At 41.6% G+C, this 17,721-nt stretch overlaps 1 protein-coding gene and 1 non-coding gene across 4 annotated transcripts in view; both read left to right on the forward strand.

Annotated features, from left to right (window-relative positions):
• ANXA3 (annexin A3) overlaps positions 1-17,721 on the forward strand; it is a 58,817-nt gene that overhangs the window by 35,262 nt on the left and 5,834 nt on the right. For all 3 annotated transcript variants that reach the window (XM_060299526.2, XM_030877960.3, XM_060299527.2), the window contains 6 exons: positions 1,821-1,911; positions 6,943-7,022; positions 10,624-10,680; positions 10,972-11,065; positions 12,595-12,690; positions 17,078-17,136. In XM_060299526.2, the coding sequence (XP_060155509.1) occupies positions 1,821-1,911; positions 6,943-7,022; positions 10,624-10,680; positions 10,972-11,065; positions 12,595-12,690; positions 17,078-17,136 (477 nt within the window). The remainder of the gene's footprint in view (positions 1-1,820; positions 1,912-6,942; positions 7,023-10,623; positions 10,681-10,971; positions 11,066-12,594; positions 12,691-17,077; positions 17,137-17,721) is intronic.
• TRNAR-UCU (transfer RNA arginine (anticodon UCU)) lies at positions 14,232-14,304 on the forward strand. Its single transcript has one exon. It is a non-coding gene; the product is annotated as a tRNA-Arg (tRNA).

The raw sequence follows: 17,721 nt of genomic DNA on the forward strand, positions 1-17,721 counted from the left end.
TAGTGTGAGCTGTGTGACAGAACCAAAGGTGTGGCAGTTGGAGGCTGCCAACTAACTACATTCTTGGCGGTATATTCTCTAGACATGAAATCTCAGCAGTGCATTTCTATGGCTGCCACATGGGGGACAGTTTAGCAGGTGAAATGATAAGAGTTAGATTCGCCAGCAAGGATTAGAAATGTTTCCCCTTCTATGTAAAAGAATTCCAAAGGAAGCAACCCAGAGCTGGGTATCATGGAACCATCATTATCAGACCTTCAGTCTTGAGGTTCTGCCATCTTCAGCCTGTAGATTCCGCTTCTTGGCTAGATGGCAGCTCAGCATCCAGCCATTATATCTTTATTGCAGTCAACTGGAAAGAGTAGGAGACAAAGACGTGTTCATCCTTTCCCTTTAAGGACTCTCTGAAATTGGACGTGATGCTTCACATATATTCCGTCAATCAGAATTTAGTTATATGGATAAACCTAGCTCTAAGGGAAGCTGAAAAATATGGTCTTTATTTGCTTAGCTTTGTGCTAAGTTAAAAAATGGGGGTTCTATGACTAATCAAGGAAGATAAAAGAGATACTGGATCTTCGCAGTTTTGCCCTAAACCTAAAACTGCTCTAAAATAAATCAGGGAAAAAAATAATAATAAAAAAATAAAATGAAATAAATCAGGAGCTTGGGATTAACATACACACATTACAATATAAAGATAGATAACCAGCAAGGACCCACTCTATAACACAGGGAACTCTACTCAATAATCTGTGATAACCTATATGAGAAAAGAATCTGATAAAGAATGAATATATGTTTATGTATAACTGAATCACTTTGCTGTACACCTGAAACTAACACAACATTGTCAATCAGCTATACTCCAATAAAATTTTTAAAAAGAAGAACAACCAAAAAACCCAAAAAAAGTTTATTTAAAAATAAGTAACTAACAGGCTTCCCTGGTGGCGCAGTGGTTGAGAGCCTGCCTGCCGATGCAGGGGACACGGGTTCGTGCCCCGGTCCGGGAAGATCCCACATGCCGCGGAGCGGCTGGGCCCGTGAGCCATGGCCGCTGAGCCTGCGCGTCCGGAGCCTGTGCTCCGCAACGGGAGAGGCCACAACAGTGAGAGGCCCGTGTACCGCAAAAAAAAAAAAAAGTAACTAACAAAATAAATAAATAATTTGAAAAGGAGAGCTATTGAAGGGAACTAGGAATCTGTCACAGAGGGACAGAATTCAGCCTCTTTTCTTATGCTACTTTGGCCTTATTTGGTCAAGTCCTAATGTAAATGGCTTCTGTTGAAGTCTCAGCGTGATTCAGTGACCTCAGTATAAACCAAGACTCAGGAAACACTAGTCCCCAAACCAACTAGGCTCATGACATACATTACTGAGGCTTTAAAAATCTCCCCGAATGAAGAGGACGATCCGTGCTGACCAACCAGGTGCATTGGTACAAGTATGGTCTCATTCAAAAGAATTGCAGAGCCCTTTCTAAATACAATGACGTATGTGAATGCTCACTTTTGGTACTGAATGACATAGGCTTTCCCTTTATACTAGTTCTTCCTGGAATTATTCAAAGGAGTTTTATACTAGAGTAGGACGTTTTCTTTAGAAGCTTAGAATCAATTAACTTCAGATGATTCATGTTATTTTAATACTAAAATATATGGAAAATTAGAAAACCACTTTAGAGCAATAGAGGACCTAATGTTGATTGACTAAAAACTGTTGTTTTCACCTGTAGAAAACAAGATGTTAAGACCGCAATGCATGAAACTAGGGTTTTTTTTAAGTGTTCTAAAAATAGATTTCCTTTTTCTTCTTAGGGCACGGGAACAAATGAAGATGCACTGATTGAAATCTTAACCACCAGGACAAGCAGGCAGATGAAGGAGATTGGCCAAGCCTACTATACAGGTGATCTTATTTTCTGCCCACCTTTACCCCTGTTCACACCTATAGGAGCCAATGCTGCTTTTCCCAGAAACCCACCAATCTTTCTTCACAAGTGGTTTTGAGGGAAGCAAGACTGTAAAAAGGAAGACACATTCTAAAATGGGCTAAGGACTGTGGATTTTTGAAGAAAATTTTAATATGATCTGAGCTGGGAACTGCTACATAACGATGGCATTAATGCTTTGTGTTTGTAACATTACAGCTATAGTGGATTTCACTCTCAGCAATCACTGCTTAATTGAATCAACCATTTTCATCAATGTAAGACACTCAAATCATTGTATATTCATATTATGTGTTAAAAACCGCTCATGATTTCTGGTGTGGGAAATTAGATGAACCATTTAGAGGATGTGCTGAGCACGTGGCTTCAGTATCATTAGCTAAAGCCCTAATAGTCTGTTAGCTGTGTAAAAAGTGGAAAGCCCCTGCAATGCAATTCGGACACTAACAGCTCACGGTTAGGGCGACTTCACGGGTTAAGGGCACAGTCCCCACAAAACCACTCTGACTTCAGACACCAGCCACAAGCTCAGGTGTTCCCAGGCCACATGCGCTTCTGACCAAACGGCGACAGATTCTTACTACCCCCTCAGGTTCAATAACTCACTAGAGTGGCTCACAGAACTCAAGCAAGCTCTATACTTACAATTATGGTTTTCTATAAAGAATGTACATCAAGACTGGTGGAGTGAGGAGTTGCATAGGGAAGAGTCTGGGAGGGTCCTGCCATGTCTTCAGGGTGCATCCCCCTCCCAGCCCAGCCATGTCTCACTGCCAACCAGGGAAGCTCACTTGATCTGTGGTGTCCAGGGTTTTTAGTGGGGTTTTATTACACAGGCACGATTGACTCCATCACTGGCCATGTGACTGAACTCCATCTTTAGTCCCCTCCTCCCGCTAGATGTCAGGCTGATATCATGTGGCTTAAAGCCTTAACCCTTTAGTCGCATTGGTTGGTCTTTCTGGTGTGACCAAGCTCCATCCGGAGTCATCTTGTTAGCATAAACTCAGGTGTGGTTCAGGGGACCCTCCACGAATAACAATGAAATTCTTATTATTGGAGAAATTGTAAGTATTTAGAAGTTACCTCCCAGGAGTAAGGGACAAAGACCAGCCCAATTCTTATTAAACAACCGCTCCCTGTCACCACCTCCAAGTACCTTAAGGGAGCCATGGTTTCTATGTTTTTGTATCAGGGTGGTCAGCTGTGTATTAGGAAACTTCTGCGGTAGGAAAGGTACAAAAAATGGATATACCGGCCGCCGGTGGGTGTTAAAGAGGTTACTTTGAGAAATTTCCATTAGAAAGTAAATACCTCAATGATAGGTAAGTGCCTGTTTTATTGTTGGTATGCCAATGAGGTCTAGTCAGAAAAACAGAAATGCACTAGGTATTTTAACAGAGCGAATTTAATGTACAGAATTGCTTAAGTACCTTTTTGGAGGACTGAAAAAGCAAAACGGAAACACAGCTCAGAGGTATAATCCTCAAGGCTGGGACGACAAAGGAAGAGATTGGGATTTTCAGAAACTAGAAGCTCAGAGGAGGGCATCAGTTTCCGGTGTTGGTACTTCAGCGGCTCAGAGGAGAGGCCCTAGGAATTGGAGTTCAGATCTCTGTGAAGGGGAAGGGTCTCCATCTAGCTGGAGCTAGTACCTCCAAGGGCATGTAAGCAGGTGACTTGTTCTAGGAGCCTGGAGCCAACTGCTGCTGTCAGGGTGAAAGCCTGTCACTGGGTTGACACTGAGGTGAATCACAAGCCAATAATAGCATGTCCTTCCTTCCTCTTCCTGCCTTCCATCTCATCTCCCTCTGCTCCCCCCATTGGTGGAAACTGACAGGGAGGTGGAGGATGGGGGATAAAAGAGAAATGTTATTTGCAGAGTCCCAACCCCAGCTCCACAAAGCAAGGTATAGAAGGGCAAATTTGGGGTAGATGAGATAATTGCTTAATAATGGGCACAAATGGGTACGTTGTAGGTGTTTAACATATTTGGTTCCCGCAGTTCAACAAGATGTACATGTAAAAAAATCATCAGATCCAGGGGCTCTACCCCCAGATGCTATGTTACTTCCTTGTGTTTCTTAGAAGAGTTACCGCTCCATGAGTTGACTGGCCCCAAGATTCTCCCTGGAGTTCAGCATTTATGTACAAACAACCCTAGGATGTAAGCTCTATGAAGGGGGTGATTTTTGTCTGTTTTGCTCACTGCTGTATCTCCAGTGCCCAGAACAGTGGGGGATAAATTCAAATATTCGTTGAATGAATATCCTTAAGATTGAGACCTGGGATTTTAAGAGCCCAGTGAATGTCTTAGCATTTAGGACTGTTGTTTTGCAAATATGACAAGTGGTCATTGTTCAGAGTTACCAGATGCTCTGGTATCTGTGTGAGTTAAGTTCTCTAAGGCTACAAGGAATTGAACTGCATCTAGGTTCCCTTGGTAAGTAGGGATTCATGATACACAAGAAGTAAAAGAAAGAAATAGTCTCAATCAGGTATAGCCAAGCTGTACAGAGATTCAGGACACAGCTAGGGACTCAGCTGTCTAGTCACTCCCTCAGCATCAGACATCCATTGCTCCCTGTGCACATTTTCATCCTAGCAACTCTTTGCCCTGCCTTTCTGCCTCTACTGTTCTTGACACCACCAAGAAACTTCTCTTCCCTTACCACATGACGTTTGTCTACTCAAGGTTTCTATTTGCCCATGGTTTCTGGCTGTTATTCTTGACTTGTGTTTTGTGCCTTATTTCTGGGGGCCTTTCCACTTCTTTGTCACTCTTGTTAAAAAATTCTGTACATCTCACTCCCTAAGAGAAGATTCAATGGGCTCAGAAAGGCACTGTCTAGTAGAGAGCCTTCTTTTGGGCAAAGTTCTCCCACCAGGTCACCTTGTAGACAGCTGGCCACTTATAGTCAGATGCCAGCCCTGGTGCAGTCAACTGTAGCAAGAGTGATGGCATCATGTAATGTGCAGTGGTGACCCATGCATTAGAAATCCATCAGAGGACCTATCAACTTGGCTCTCATAAAAGGACCAGGCATACTGAGTGGCTCACACACTACAATGATACAATAGCACCTAAATGAATAGAAAGCTAAATTCTGAACTCTTTGCAGTATTCTAAAGTTAATGGTGCATGAGAGAACATTGAATCAGGATCAAGAATTCTAAGTTCAGCTTCTGCACTATTAAAACATTGTATCTGTTTTTCTGTACCCTACTGTGTCTCAAAATGCATAAGGTAGTTTTCAACTTGCATCAAAATAGTTTTCATATTTTTAGTCTAGTTTCCTGCAAAATACCTGGGGTAGAGGAGAGGCGTGGGAGGCTGTGTGAGACTCATGTAGATAATTCTAAAATTATAAAATACTTCCCCAAATTCTAACAATTGAGAGCTTCATTTTTTTGGCTTGATTTTTTTTTTTTTTTTTTGCGGTACGCGAGCTTCTCACTGCTGTGGCCTCTCTCATTGCGGAGCACAGGCTCCGGACGCGCAGGCTCAGCGGCCATGGCTCACGGGCCCAGCCGCTCCCCGGCATGTGGGATCTTCCCAGACCGGGGCACGAACCCTTGTCCCCTGCATCGGCAGGCAGACTCTCAACCACTGCGCCACCAGGGAAGCCCTTGGCTTGATATTTTTAAATTAAAAAATTTTTTTCATAGAGTGAAGGAAGGAGAGATGTAACAACAATATGACTATTAGGGAAAGTGATGCCTACTAAATGTTATTACTTAGATAAATAATCTGTCTTTATAGTGGATTTTGTTTACTTGAATTGCTCTGGAAAATTATAGATTTCATAAAAAGAGACTTATTAAAATCACGCTGGAAGAATTTCTCTCTCAACACAGTTCTTGCTATTAGATAATCTCACATCACTTTCTATAGTCGTCTTTTACTGATTTGAAAGAACAAGCATTCATATGACTAATTTGATAGCGGTCTTGAGGATGATGCAGGTGGAGTTCAAATAGCCACCTGGTGTCAGCTACATCCAGGTATACAGTGGCTCGAAGAGAATCACTGCTCCATAGGTGGAGCAGAACAGAGGTTTAAAATTCAGTGGACACTGCACATCACAGGCTATGCAAAAGGAGCTACAACTATTCAGTACTAAAAATATGCGAACACACAGTTGGCATTTGTTATGGGGAAACAGTATGTTTTCGGGAAGCTTTCTGACTTTTGAGAGCTATGAAATAATACATTCTAACTGTATGCATTAAGGTTAGGGTTAGAGTCAATAAAACAGAAAAATAACAGTGGTTTAAATAAAATAAACATTTATTTATCTCCTATGTAGAAGCAGTCTGGAGATAGACAATTCTAGGACTGGCATGACAGCGCCTCAAAACTTTCAGGAACCCAGGCCCCTTCCTGCTTATTTTTATGCCATCGCTCAGATATAGTCCTGCCTAGACCAAGATGGCTGCCCAAGCTCCAAGGATCAATCTACACACCAGGCAGTAGGATGGAGTAAGGGACTAAGATTGGCATGAGCCATCCTTAAGGAGATTTCCCAGCAATGTCACGTAGGTCTGCCTACGTTTCATTGCCAAGAGGAGAGCTGAGAATGTGGTCTTATCGCTGTGTGCATTGTACCTTGCTTAAGGCCAGGGTTCTATTCCTAGGGAAGGCGGACATAATAGAAATTAGAAGGCAAACTAACAGCTTGCCCATCCTAGCTTTCTCACTATACCTTCCTTAGTGCCTTTGTCAGATAAAATGAACCATGATTTGATCCAGAGTGGTAGCTGTTTCTGTTCTTGTGCATCTATGACACCACACACTGCAGTAATAGTTACAAGAAGAATGTATCCATATCAGAAGAGCACTAGAAGATTTTTTAAAAAAAGAAGAAACAAGATTTATTTTATCAGGTATTCATTCCTTGCCAATGTTGACATTTTAAGCTTTTCTGTGTTTTATAATAATATTTTTTAGTTCATCAAGGCTTAATTTCATTCTTATCTGGTTTCAGTGTATAAGAAGAGTCTTGGAGATGAAATTAGTTCTGAAACATCTGGTGACTTCCGGAAAGCTCTGTTGACTTTGGCAGATGTAAGGTTTTACTTTTTACTTTTTAAGTCCCCAATAAGCTGTATGGTCAATAATAGTTTTTAGGGTGTTTGAAAATAACCAAAGTGAGACGATGAGATGGCAGTTTTCCTTATGAAATGATTTGTTCATCTTACATTTGCATTGCCACCACGCAGTATAATGTTTAACCAGCCTCATAAAGGTATAACATAGTGATGTAACCAAAAAATCTTGTTTTGGCCAGTATATGAATTAAATGTATTTTGATCAGGTTTCATAATACGTTAGAAAATGTTCTGCACATTCATCTGGAAGGAAAATAATTGTTCATTTCCATTTTGTCTCCATTTTTAAGAACATGTTGATTTTCTTCTGGACTTGAAAGAATATATATTTCTTTTGGTAGCACTTAAATTAAGTAGGAAGCATGATACAGATGAATTATCTTCAGAGATGGGTATATCAGTCTCAGGATTAAAAAAATGTGGCTTGCTGGAACTTCATCCTTGCCCTCTTTGGAAGAGCTGCTAAACCATTCATCACCATGTGACCAAATGAGACCACACCTTGCCGTCTCTTTTTAGGAGGGTCTTGGTTTTATAAAAAAGGTGGTGAGGTCAAGGATGAGATAGAGTCATAGGTGTGTGTAAGAGAGAAAATGATTTAAGCCATATCTCAACAGCCTCTTTCAGCTGATTTAAACAGCCCTTAATGTGTGAGAAAATCCCAACAACCATCCCAGCGTGAGGGTTAAAGCAGCACTTGGCAAAGTGAGGCATTATGCCACTAAGGAACAGTTTATCCTAATTATGGTTTCAGTTGTTTCCAATGGTGACAACCTTATGACGTTTGAACCTACAAACCCAAACTGATGAGGTATCGCTGCAAACATACGATCCCCCAGGTCTGTATTCATAAGTGCAGATCTGCTTGTGTGCACGTGAGCACACACGCCCACAGAAGGCAGTGGAGAGCAAGGCTCCTGGGCAGGGTTTCAGAATAAGACCTGGAGTCTGCTGCTCCTCTGCCGCCTGCTAGCTTGATATGCTGAGACGAGTTACCTTAAGTCAAGCCTCAAAGCCTTCATTTCACATCTGTTCAATTAAAATAATAACAGTACCAGCCTCAGAGCATGTTGAGAAGATTAAGAGAGAAAGAGTGTGAAATACTTAGCACAGAGAAAGTTATCACTACGTCAGTACGTGGTGGTGCTGGCTTATTGTAATTAATACCAGTGATCATCAGCGTTTTTATTTTTGGAGCAGAGTGAATGATGAAAGGAGAACAAGAAGGCAGCAAACTAGGGATGACTAGTTAGAGCAGAGTAGCAGCAGCACTGAAAGAAACCGAGAAAAGAAATCATGCAAAAATCAGGCAGGCCGGGGCTTCCCTGGTGGTGCAGGGGTTAAGAATACACCTGCTGGTTCACGGGACATGGGTTCGAACCGTGGTATGGGAGGATCCCGCATGCCGCGGAGCAACTAAGCCCACGTGCCACAACTACTGAGCCTGCGCTCTAGAGCCCATGAGCCACAACTACTGAAGGCTGTGTGCCACAGCTACTGAAGCCCGCGTGCCAAGAGCCAGTGCTCCACAGCAAGAGAAGCCACCACAATAAGAAGCTTGCGCACCGCAAGGAAGAGTAGCCCCTGCCCGCCGCACCTAGAGAAAGCCCGCACACAGCAATGAATACCCAACGCAGCCAAAAATAAATTAATTAAAAAAGAAAAAAAAAGAGTAGTTTAAAAAAAAAATCAGGCAGGCATACAAAGACCTAATGTTTGCAAATAGGAACAAATGCATTTTTTAAATTTTTATTTATTATTTATTTATTTATATTGAAGTATAGTTGCTCTACAATATTATATGTTACAGGTGTACAGTATAGTGATTCACACTATTTAAAGGTTATACTCCATTTATAGTTAGCATAAAATATTGGCTCTATTCCCTGTGTTGTACAGTATATCCTTAGAGTGTGTTTTATACCTGATAGTTTGTACCTCTGACTCCCCTACTCCTATAATGCCCCTGCCCACTTCCCTCTCCCTGCTGGTAACCACTAGTTTGGAACAAATGCATTTTTAAAGTATTATAGCCAAATGTTTCATTCACCTATAATTTGCAAAATAATTCAGGCAATCTTCTTTTCCTTCTCCGTCTCCCATCTTGCTATAATGTGCTGAATTATTTGTGTCCAAGCACACACACTTAGCCACAGAGCCTTCAACAGTAGAGTTAGTGGGGAATCTTTGAGGTTTCGGTTTATTTTAATAGAGTTTATTTTTTAGAGCAGTTTTAGATTTGCAGAAAAATGCAGCAGAAACTACAGAGAGCTCCCATATGCCACCCCCCATCACAGATAGCCCTGTTGTTAACATCTGCACTAGTGTGGTACATTGGTTATAGCTGATGAATGAATTAGATGATGAATGATAAAAGAATTAGATGATGAATTAGATGATGAATGAATGAACTGACACATTATTATTAACTAAAGTCCATAGTTTACATTAGGATTCACTCTTCGTGTTATACATTCTATGGGTTTTGACCGATGTGTAATGTCTTGTGTCCACCATTACAGTATCATACAGAATGGCTTTACTGCCCTAAAAATCATCTGTGCTCCAGCTCTTCACCCCTCTGTTTCTCCCTCTGAACGCCTGGTAACCAGTGATCTCTTTATCTCTATAGTTTTGCCTTTTCCAGACTGTCCTATAGTTGGAATCATACAGTATGCAGGCTTTTCAGACGGCCTCTCTTCGTGGCTTGATAACTCATTTCCTTTTTATCACCGAGTCCTATTGCATTGTATGGATATGCCACAGTTTATTCACCTGTTGAAGGGCAGCTTGGTTGCTTCCAAGTTTTGGCAATTATGAACAAAAGCTTCTGTAAACATCCATGTGAAAGTTGTTGTGTGGACATTAGATTTCACCTTATTTGGGTAAGTGTCAAGGAGCACAGTTGCTGGGTCGTATGGTAAAAGTATGTTTAGTTTTGTAAGAACCTGCCAGACTGTCTTCCAAAGAGGCTGTCCCATTTTGCATTTCCAACAGCAAGGAATGAGATTTCCTGTTTTTCCACATCCCTGCCAGCATTTGGTGTTGTCACTGTTTAGAATTTTAGCCATTCTAATTGGTGTGTAGGGGTATTGTTTTAATTTTCAGTTCTCTAATGGCCTATGATGTTGAGCATCTTTTCATGTGCTTTCTTGCCATCTGTGTATCTGATGTCTGTTCAGATATTTTGCCCATTTTTAATTGGGCTGTTTGTTATCTTATTGTTGGGGTTTAAGAGTTCTTTATATGTTTTAGATACAAGTCCTGTATCAGATATGTGTTTTCAGATATTTTTCTCCCAGTGTGTGGCTTGTCTTTTGATTCCATTCAGACATTTGAGTTTTCAGGGGAGGAAACTGCGGCTCAGAAAACTGTGTGATTTGCTACAGGTTTCATGGCTAGTCGGTGCCAGAACGAGAGCCCCAAGTGCCTGATTCTTTTGTGCTGCGTGGTTGCCACTGAAGAAGCAGCTCTAAGATGCCCTGCTGGTTGGAATGCCGAGTGATGGAATTTTTATTTTTAAAAGGATTGCCCTCACTTTTATCTTCTCTGTCTAGGGCAGAAGAGATGAGGGTCTGAAAGTGGATGAACAGCTGGCCAAAGAGGATGCCCAGGTCGGTAACAGAGCAAAGAAAACATCTCCTTTAACGATTCTCCCTCCTGACTGCGTTCTCACTTCTACGGCACCAGCCGGGGTCATGCTCTCTCCTGTCCTGTCTGGAGGAGAAGCCTGACACCTGGGGATCCCCTAACCCCACCTTTAGTCCACTAAAAGTGAGAGACACGGATTATCGATGATCTCAATGACCTGTAAAATAAACTTGCCCCTCTTCTCATTCCACCTCCTCAGAAAGAGACAGAATTGGGTCTGTAATAACATTTAAGTCTTCTCCCTTGTCCAACAGATTCTCTATAATGCTGGTGAGAACAAATGGGGCACGGATGAAGATACGTTCACTGAGATCCTCTGTTTAAGGAGCTTTCCTCAACTGAAACTGAGTATGGACTCGCATTACAATCCTTTTTTGCATTGTATTGTTTTGGCAAATATTTCAAGGTTTAACATACATAGTTCTGGAAAACGAAGTGAAAAATCGTGAAGGCTGTCCCATTTTCATGTACAAACATTTCAGGAAACAACCTGGGGGGTGGGGGTGGGAGGGATGGCAGGGAGAAGAGAGGAGCAGCTCTCTGGGGTGAGAGCAGAGAGGAGTGTTCCCGTGGGATGGAGGAGCCTGACGGCACTGCTTCCAGCCCATCTCTTGCCTAGTTAGCCACTTTCCAGGAAAACTAGGCATTGCGGGTAAGTTTTTGTTAATGCATTAATGCAGATTAACATTCAGCTTTTTCTGATATGAAGGTACATGGGTGAGGGGGAACCCTTTTTATCAGACCAACTATTACATGGAACACCTCAGCACCCACCCCTTCACTCATGCGTCTCTCTGAGTCATTCTGGAAGCAACGGCACCCAGAAGCCCAGATCTCCACTTACTAGGGACATCTGACTGTGGCTCCCCAGTGCTGGTCTAGAGAACAACCACAGTGATGACTACGCTTATGCCGAGATGGGAAAATGAGGAAACTTGGGCATTAAAATTTCATCCTTTTTATAAAACAACGGCAGTAGTATATTAGAGTTGCTTTATTGATGTCTTTATTTGAAAAATAAAGACCAAACAATCCTAGATCTCTCTCCAAATTTTCTTTTTTTGAAATTCACTTGGAAAAAATATACTTGGGTTACAAAGTATGCCTACATCTCGGTGACGTTTGTACAGGTTTTGCTTTGGGGCAAATGTTGATCAAGTACTTTGAATGCCTTCTAGTAAGTATGAAGTAGGCTATGCTGCCTTAGGGAATGATTGACTCAGCACAAAATCTTCATAATTAAGATTTCTTCAGCAGATTTAAAACCTATTTGACTCATGACCACATTATTGTTTCCCAGGTGCTGCTATAATTTAAAAGTAGCCCACCTTATTAGATAAATTATTTATCTGTTAACCTTTCAGGCTATTTTAAATGCTTACAGCCTGGGAATGGGGAGGGAAGAGAGGAGAGAGAGAGAGAGATTGATCATTGAAGAAAATGGCCTATGAAGTTCAAGTTTTATTGCAGATGACATTTTTTGAAAGTAATAAAAAAACAAAAACTTCTGTGCTGAGTTTTTGATGTTTGTTGTTTTTTTTTTTTTTTTGCGGTACACGGGCCTCTCACTGCTGTGGCCTCTCCCGCTGCGTGCTCCGGACGCGCAGGCTCAGCGGCCATGGCCCACGGGCCCAGCCGCTCCACGGCATGCGGGATCCTCCCGGACTGGGCCACGAACCCGTGTCCCCTGCATCGGCAGGCGGACTCCCAACCACTGCGCCACCAGGGAAGCCCGAGTTTTTGATGTTTTAAAGGAGTTTTTGAGCTTGCCACTTAATAACCTGATTTGCTGCCTATCAAATCAAAAACCACAATATATTCAAGTGTGGTCAACTGGGATACTTTAAATATTTTTGTGGTGCTGGTTTTTTTTTTAGCATTTGATGAATACAGAAATATCAGCCAGAAGGACATTGAGGACAGCATAAAAGGAGAATTGTCTGGGCATTTTGAAGACTTACTGCTAGCCATAGGTAAGCCCTTTAGTGCTTATAAACTGAGTTACTTTGCACTTGTTTTAAATAAATCTCAAGATTAGCTCTTTTCGTCTCAGAATCCTGACTGATTTCATCCTTACGCTTCTCATAGACCTCAGCACCGTCCACGGTACACACAATATGCTCAACAAATATTGTTAAATGGATGCCGGAAGAAGTTATCTTTTTAGGTCTTCCTTTGCCTTTTAACTCTGTATTTGTCTTGTTACCACGTTTGGATCGTCAACTCCTCGAGAGATAAACATATTACGTTCTTGCTGGCATTTTTATGGAGCCTGTTGAAAACACAGACATAAGCCCATTTGGTAATTCATCGTTTTTGGTTATTTTTGGCAGTGGCCTCCCAAAGTTAAACTCAGGTCGGAACTACAGGTCTCCTCCCTCTCGGTGATGCAAACAGGGAATATCAGAAAGAAAATAAGTCACAGACTGAATCCGTTCCTGGAGAGACACATGGATTAACAAGCAGACAAAAACACGGTTATATAAGCTGATCGGTCTTCTCAATCAGGTCTCTGCAGTCTGTGCTTTTAGGAACCCAAAGAACACCTTGCAAGAAAGATTGCATTCAGAGAAATGAGACACTCTTGGAAGACAGGATTCAGTGACCATTCTAGTCAGAGTCAGGCAATTAACTCTAAGTGCTCGTACACACACAGAATCCTAAATAGCAATCCTAACTTGTTATGAACAATCCTAAGTTGTTCAGAATCCTAAATACCCAATGTTGGGTGGCTGTTGGGCTTGCTCCAGGCTGCTTCTCCATTAATGCCAGGGTAGGAGTACCTGTACTCCACACAGCTTGTCATTTCGCCAATGAAAAATCATATCTAACGTCCATCATGATAATTAATAGCTTCTACGGTGAGTTAAAGATAGCTGATGTCTGAGGGTAACCTCCTCCGGGGTGAGCCTCTGATTCATCTTTCAAATGTGAATTACCATCTCTGGAGGGTGAACTCCCCATTAGGGTGCCTCAAATTGTATTTTTAAATAAACACCCATCAGGCACCTCGCTCAGCATTGTGCTAACCTCTTTACAAATACCAACCCATTTAAGCCTCGTGACAGTCCCATGATTAGGGACTATTATTACCCCCGTGGCAAACCTGAGGCACCAGAAGGTTAAGTTCCTTCCCCAAGTTACCCAGGGAAAGTGTGGTAGAGCTGGAATTCTAACCTAGGCACTTGGGCTCCACAGTCTATGATGTCAACCAACCCCTCCAATGTGCTGCAGCGTAAACAGAGACTGAAACCTGCCTATATCACACAGTCCGTGCTCAACTATTGATATTTTAAATTGCAGAAAATATCCCAGGGAGCAAGCACTCACTAAAGTCTGGGCGTTTCCTCCACATATGTTATTTCATTTAACTTCTGAGCCTCTCTTCAGTGCCAAGAATAGGACTGTTGATCCAAATGCCACTTAAAATATATGACTCTGATTGATTTGCTAAAAGATAGGCCGAGAAGGAAAAAAAGCTGCTTCTTCAATTAAAAAATATGCATCAGGGACTTCCCTGGCAGTCTAGTGGTTAAGACGCTGCACTTCTACTGCAGGGGGAACAGGTTCAATCCCTGTTCAGGGAACTAAAATCCCACAGGCATACAGCGTGGCATGGCCAAGAAAAAAAAAAAAAAGAATTAGAGATCAGCCTCCATAATTAGCTGTGAGAATATTCCAGTGGCAATGATATAGCCAGTTAATTTTTTTCCATTTCTTTTTTTTAATATTTATTTGGTTTTTATTTGTTTTTTATGTTTTAATTGTTTTGGCTGCATCAGGTCTTAGTTGTGGCACGTGGGATCTTTCAATGTGGCACGCAGGCTCTTCACTGCGGCGTGCGGGCTTCTCTCTAGTTGTGGTGCGCGGGTTTTCTTTGTCCAGTCGTGGCACACGGGCTCCAGAGTGCATGGGCTCAGTAGTTGTGGCACACGGGCTTAGTTGCCCCACGGCATGTGGGATCATAGTTCCCTGACCAGGGATTGAACCCATGTCCCATGCATTGGAAGGCGGATTCTTTACCACTGGACCACCAGGGAAGTCCCTCCATTTCATATTTTAATCTTTACAACAATTTTGCTGCTTTTTACCTTGCCTGCTGTAATATTTGAAAAACTTTATTGAGATGTACAAATTCTCACTTCATTGAGCTAAGAAGCATTTTCGGAAACAGACATTGAATTATGCACTAAATTAGGGCTATAATATACATTATTTTTTCAAGTAAACGAAAGACCTTATAATTTAAAGTTCAAGATATGTCACACTTTCATTTTCTATTTCAGTCTACCATTGGAATACAACAGTTTTTTTTTTTTAATCTTTATTGAGCTATAACTTAAGTACCATAAAACTCACCCAAAGTGTGCAATTCAGTGCTTTTTAGTGTCTTAACAGAGTTGTGCAACTGTCACCACTATCTAAGTTTAGGATATTTCCATCAGCCCCCAAAGAAACCCTGTGCCCCTTGACAGTCACTCCCCACTCCTCCCCAGCCCCCAGCCCCTGGCAACTACCAGTTTACTTTCTGTGTTGATAGATCTGCCTGTCCTGGCTATTTCATATACAAGGAATCTAATACAGTATGTCAACGCGTAGCTTTTGACGTGAAAAACCGTCTGAGTTCTAACATCTTAGAAATGCATGGTGGGAAGATTGCTAGCTGTCAGATCTGGACTTAGATAAGGAGAGGCTTTATTCAAAGAGACTATTTCAATAGGGAGAATAGTTGAGTCTCAGAAACGTACAAGAGTCTGAAAATCAAACAGAAAAAGCTTTTCTTTTATGGGGAGGAGATAAACAGACCTTAGCAGAAGCTTTCAAAGGGAAGTTGGACAAGCAAGGCGGCATAATCGTTGGGGGTTGACAGGAAATGTGTCTCGCTGTGTCAACTGGTTCTCAGGACCAGCTGAAAAGGGGACACGTCCTGCATTTCAACACCTGCTCAGGCTGGGGGGCCAAGCTAGGGTTCAGGGGCCTGTGTGGGGGAGGGGAGAGGCCTGAGTAATGGTCAAGAGAACACAGAGGGTAAGAAGCGGGCAACTGTCAACACTGGGTCATCATAATGAACTTCAGTGGACTCCCTGATTTTTAGGAATTTCCCTGAGTTTCCCTGCTGGGGTTGGGTCTTAAAGCAAGCTTCCTTATACTGCATATGCCACCATCTCCCCAAATATTCCTGAGGAACAAATCGTGTGTTTAAGAACATAAAGCGGAGAACAAGGTAAAGGGTTATGAAAAGAAAGGATTCTCTGCGTTTAGTCTGGGGTGAAGGAGATGATTGAAAAGCTTAATAGCTTAAAAGTGAGCATAAAACTTTCAATCAAATGATTAAGCCTTGCTGAATATTACTTTGAGAAAAAAACAGGTAATATCAATTTGCATCCTTGATTTCTTCTCAGACAGCTTCAAATCTATAACTGTTTTCATGTTTCTCCCAGATTCCATGTTTCTAATATATTTCTCTTTCTGTTTCCCTTAAATCACTTACACAAAAGGCCTTTTAGCTTTCCTTAAGAGAGTCTGAAAGGCATCATGAGAAAGTCACTATTCTTGTTCTGTTCTCCAAAATTCATTATAAAATTCCTTCACTTTGGGTCAGATTCCTACCTAGAGATCAGATTTAAGATGATAAAAATAATTGTGTTGCAATAAATAGATTTATTCCCTACAGACTTTTCTAGTCCTGGCTGTTTTCACGTTACTTAAAGGATAATTAATTTGCTTATGTTTTTGCCTGTTATCTTTTCCTTATTCTGCTTTACTTGTTATTTCAAAATAAAGAATTGAAAGATGGTAGTATTTTTTTGATGACTGAATTTAGATTATAGGTGCTGGTTCTAATGTAATTAATCAACCTATAAATTCTAATCCAGTCATTTAAGAGAAAATCTTTCCATTGGAAAAACTGGTTTTAAACTGAGCTGCAGTGCCCTTGCTTACCTAATGTGTTATTTGGAGCAACACCTCTGCAGTCTTTAGACCCAAGCTATTCATCAGTAGTCAAAGATGCTAGAAATGGAGCAATGGTACACCCTAGGGAGTTATCAATGTAAGCGTAGGTGTTGGTGTGTCTGGGATCTGGAAATGAGTCAGCGGCTGTGAGAGTTTCTTTGGCAGGTAATTTTATTTTCCCTTTGGCTAAGGATAATTACTGTGCTAAAGTTCCATGCAAGTATGACATTATACGGCTTTGAAATTCAGGTTAAGCATTCATTCACTCTTTCATTCTAAAGAAAAGCCAGGAATGGGGAGGAGAGTGGTATGGTTACTTAAAAAAAATTTTTGTAAACGTATTACTGTAGATTAACTCAATTTCTATTAAATGAAACTGAACATTACTTTGCTTTTTTATAACAGTCTGTTGTGCAAGGAACACGCCTGCCTTTTTAGCTAAAAGACTGCACCAAGCTTTGAAGGTTGGTCTGGAAACTTCATATATATTCTTAACTTGCCTCAAGGAGAATGTAAAAATATTGCTTAATGTTGATGGAATTTCGTCTTTCTTTTCCACCTTGATGAGTTCTCTTCTGTAGCTAATGTGTCTACTAATTTGGCTCATTGGTTGTTAATGAGTATCCTCATCATTACAGACGTAGGTACACTGAAGTGTTGAGTAAATCATTTCCCCCACTTCACAGTAATGTGGGCAGTCGACTTGTTTTAGGACGACAGACCTCCAGCATGAGCCAGTAGCCTCTCAAAATGCCTTACTTAAACCAAACTGCGTCAGCGGCCTTTCATGATACAGAAACCCTGTGTTTTCTCGTCTGCTGCCACTGCTGGATGGGGAGCTCCAGGAATCTGTTCAGGAGGTTTTCTTGCTCTTTTATGTCTTTAGACCCTCATACTGAGCCTGGCACATAGAAGGTGCTTACTTCAGGTTCTTCCTGGACATTTCCTGTGGAAGTCCATGTGCTCCTACAAGGCTGTGTCCAGAGTAAACACATCATTTTCCTCACCTCACCTCCCACCCCAGTCTTGCCCCCCATCCTGCGTTCAGT

This window comes from Globicephala melas, chromosome 5, assembly GCF_963455315.2.
Source record: "Globicephala melas chromosome 5, mGloMel1.2, whole genome shotgun sequence".
Lineage (NCBI taxonomy): Eukaryota > Metazoa > Chordata > Mammalia > Artiodactyla > Delphinidae > Globicephala > Globicephala melas.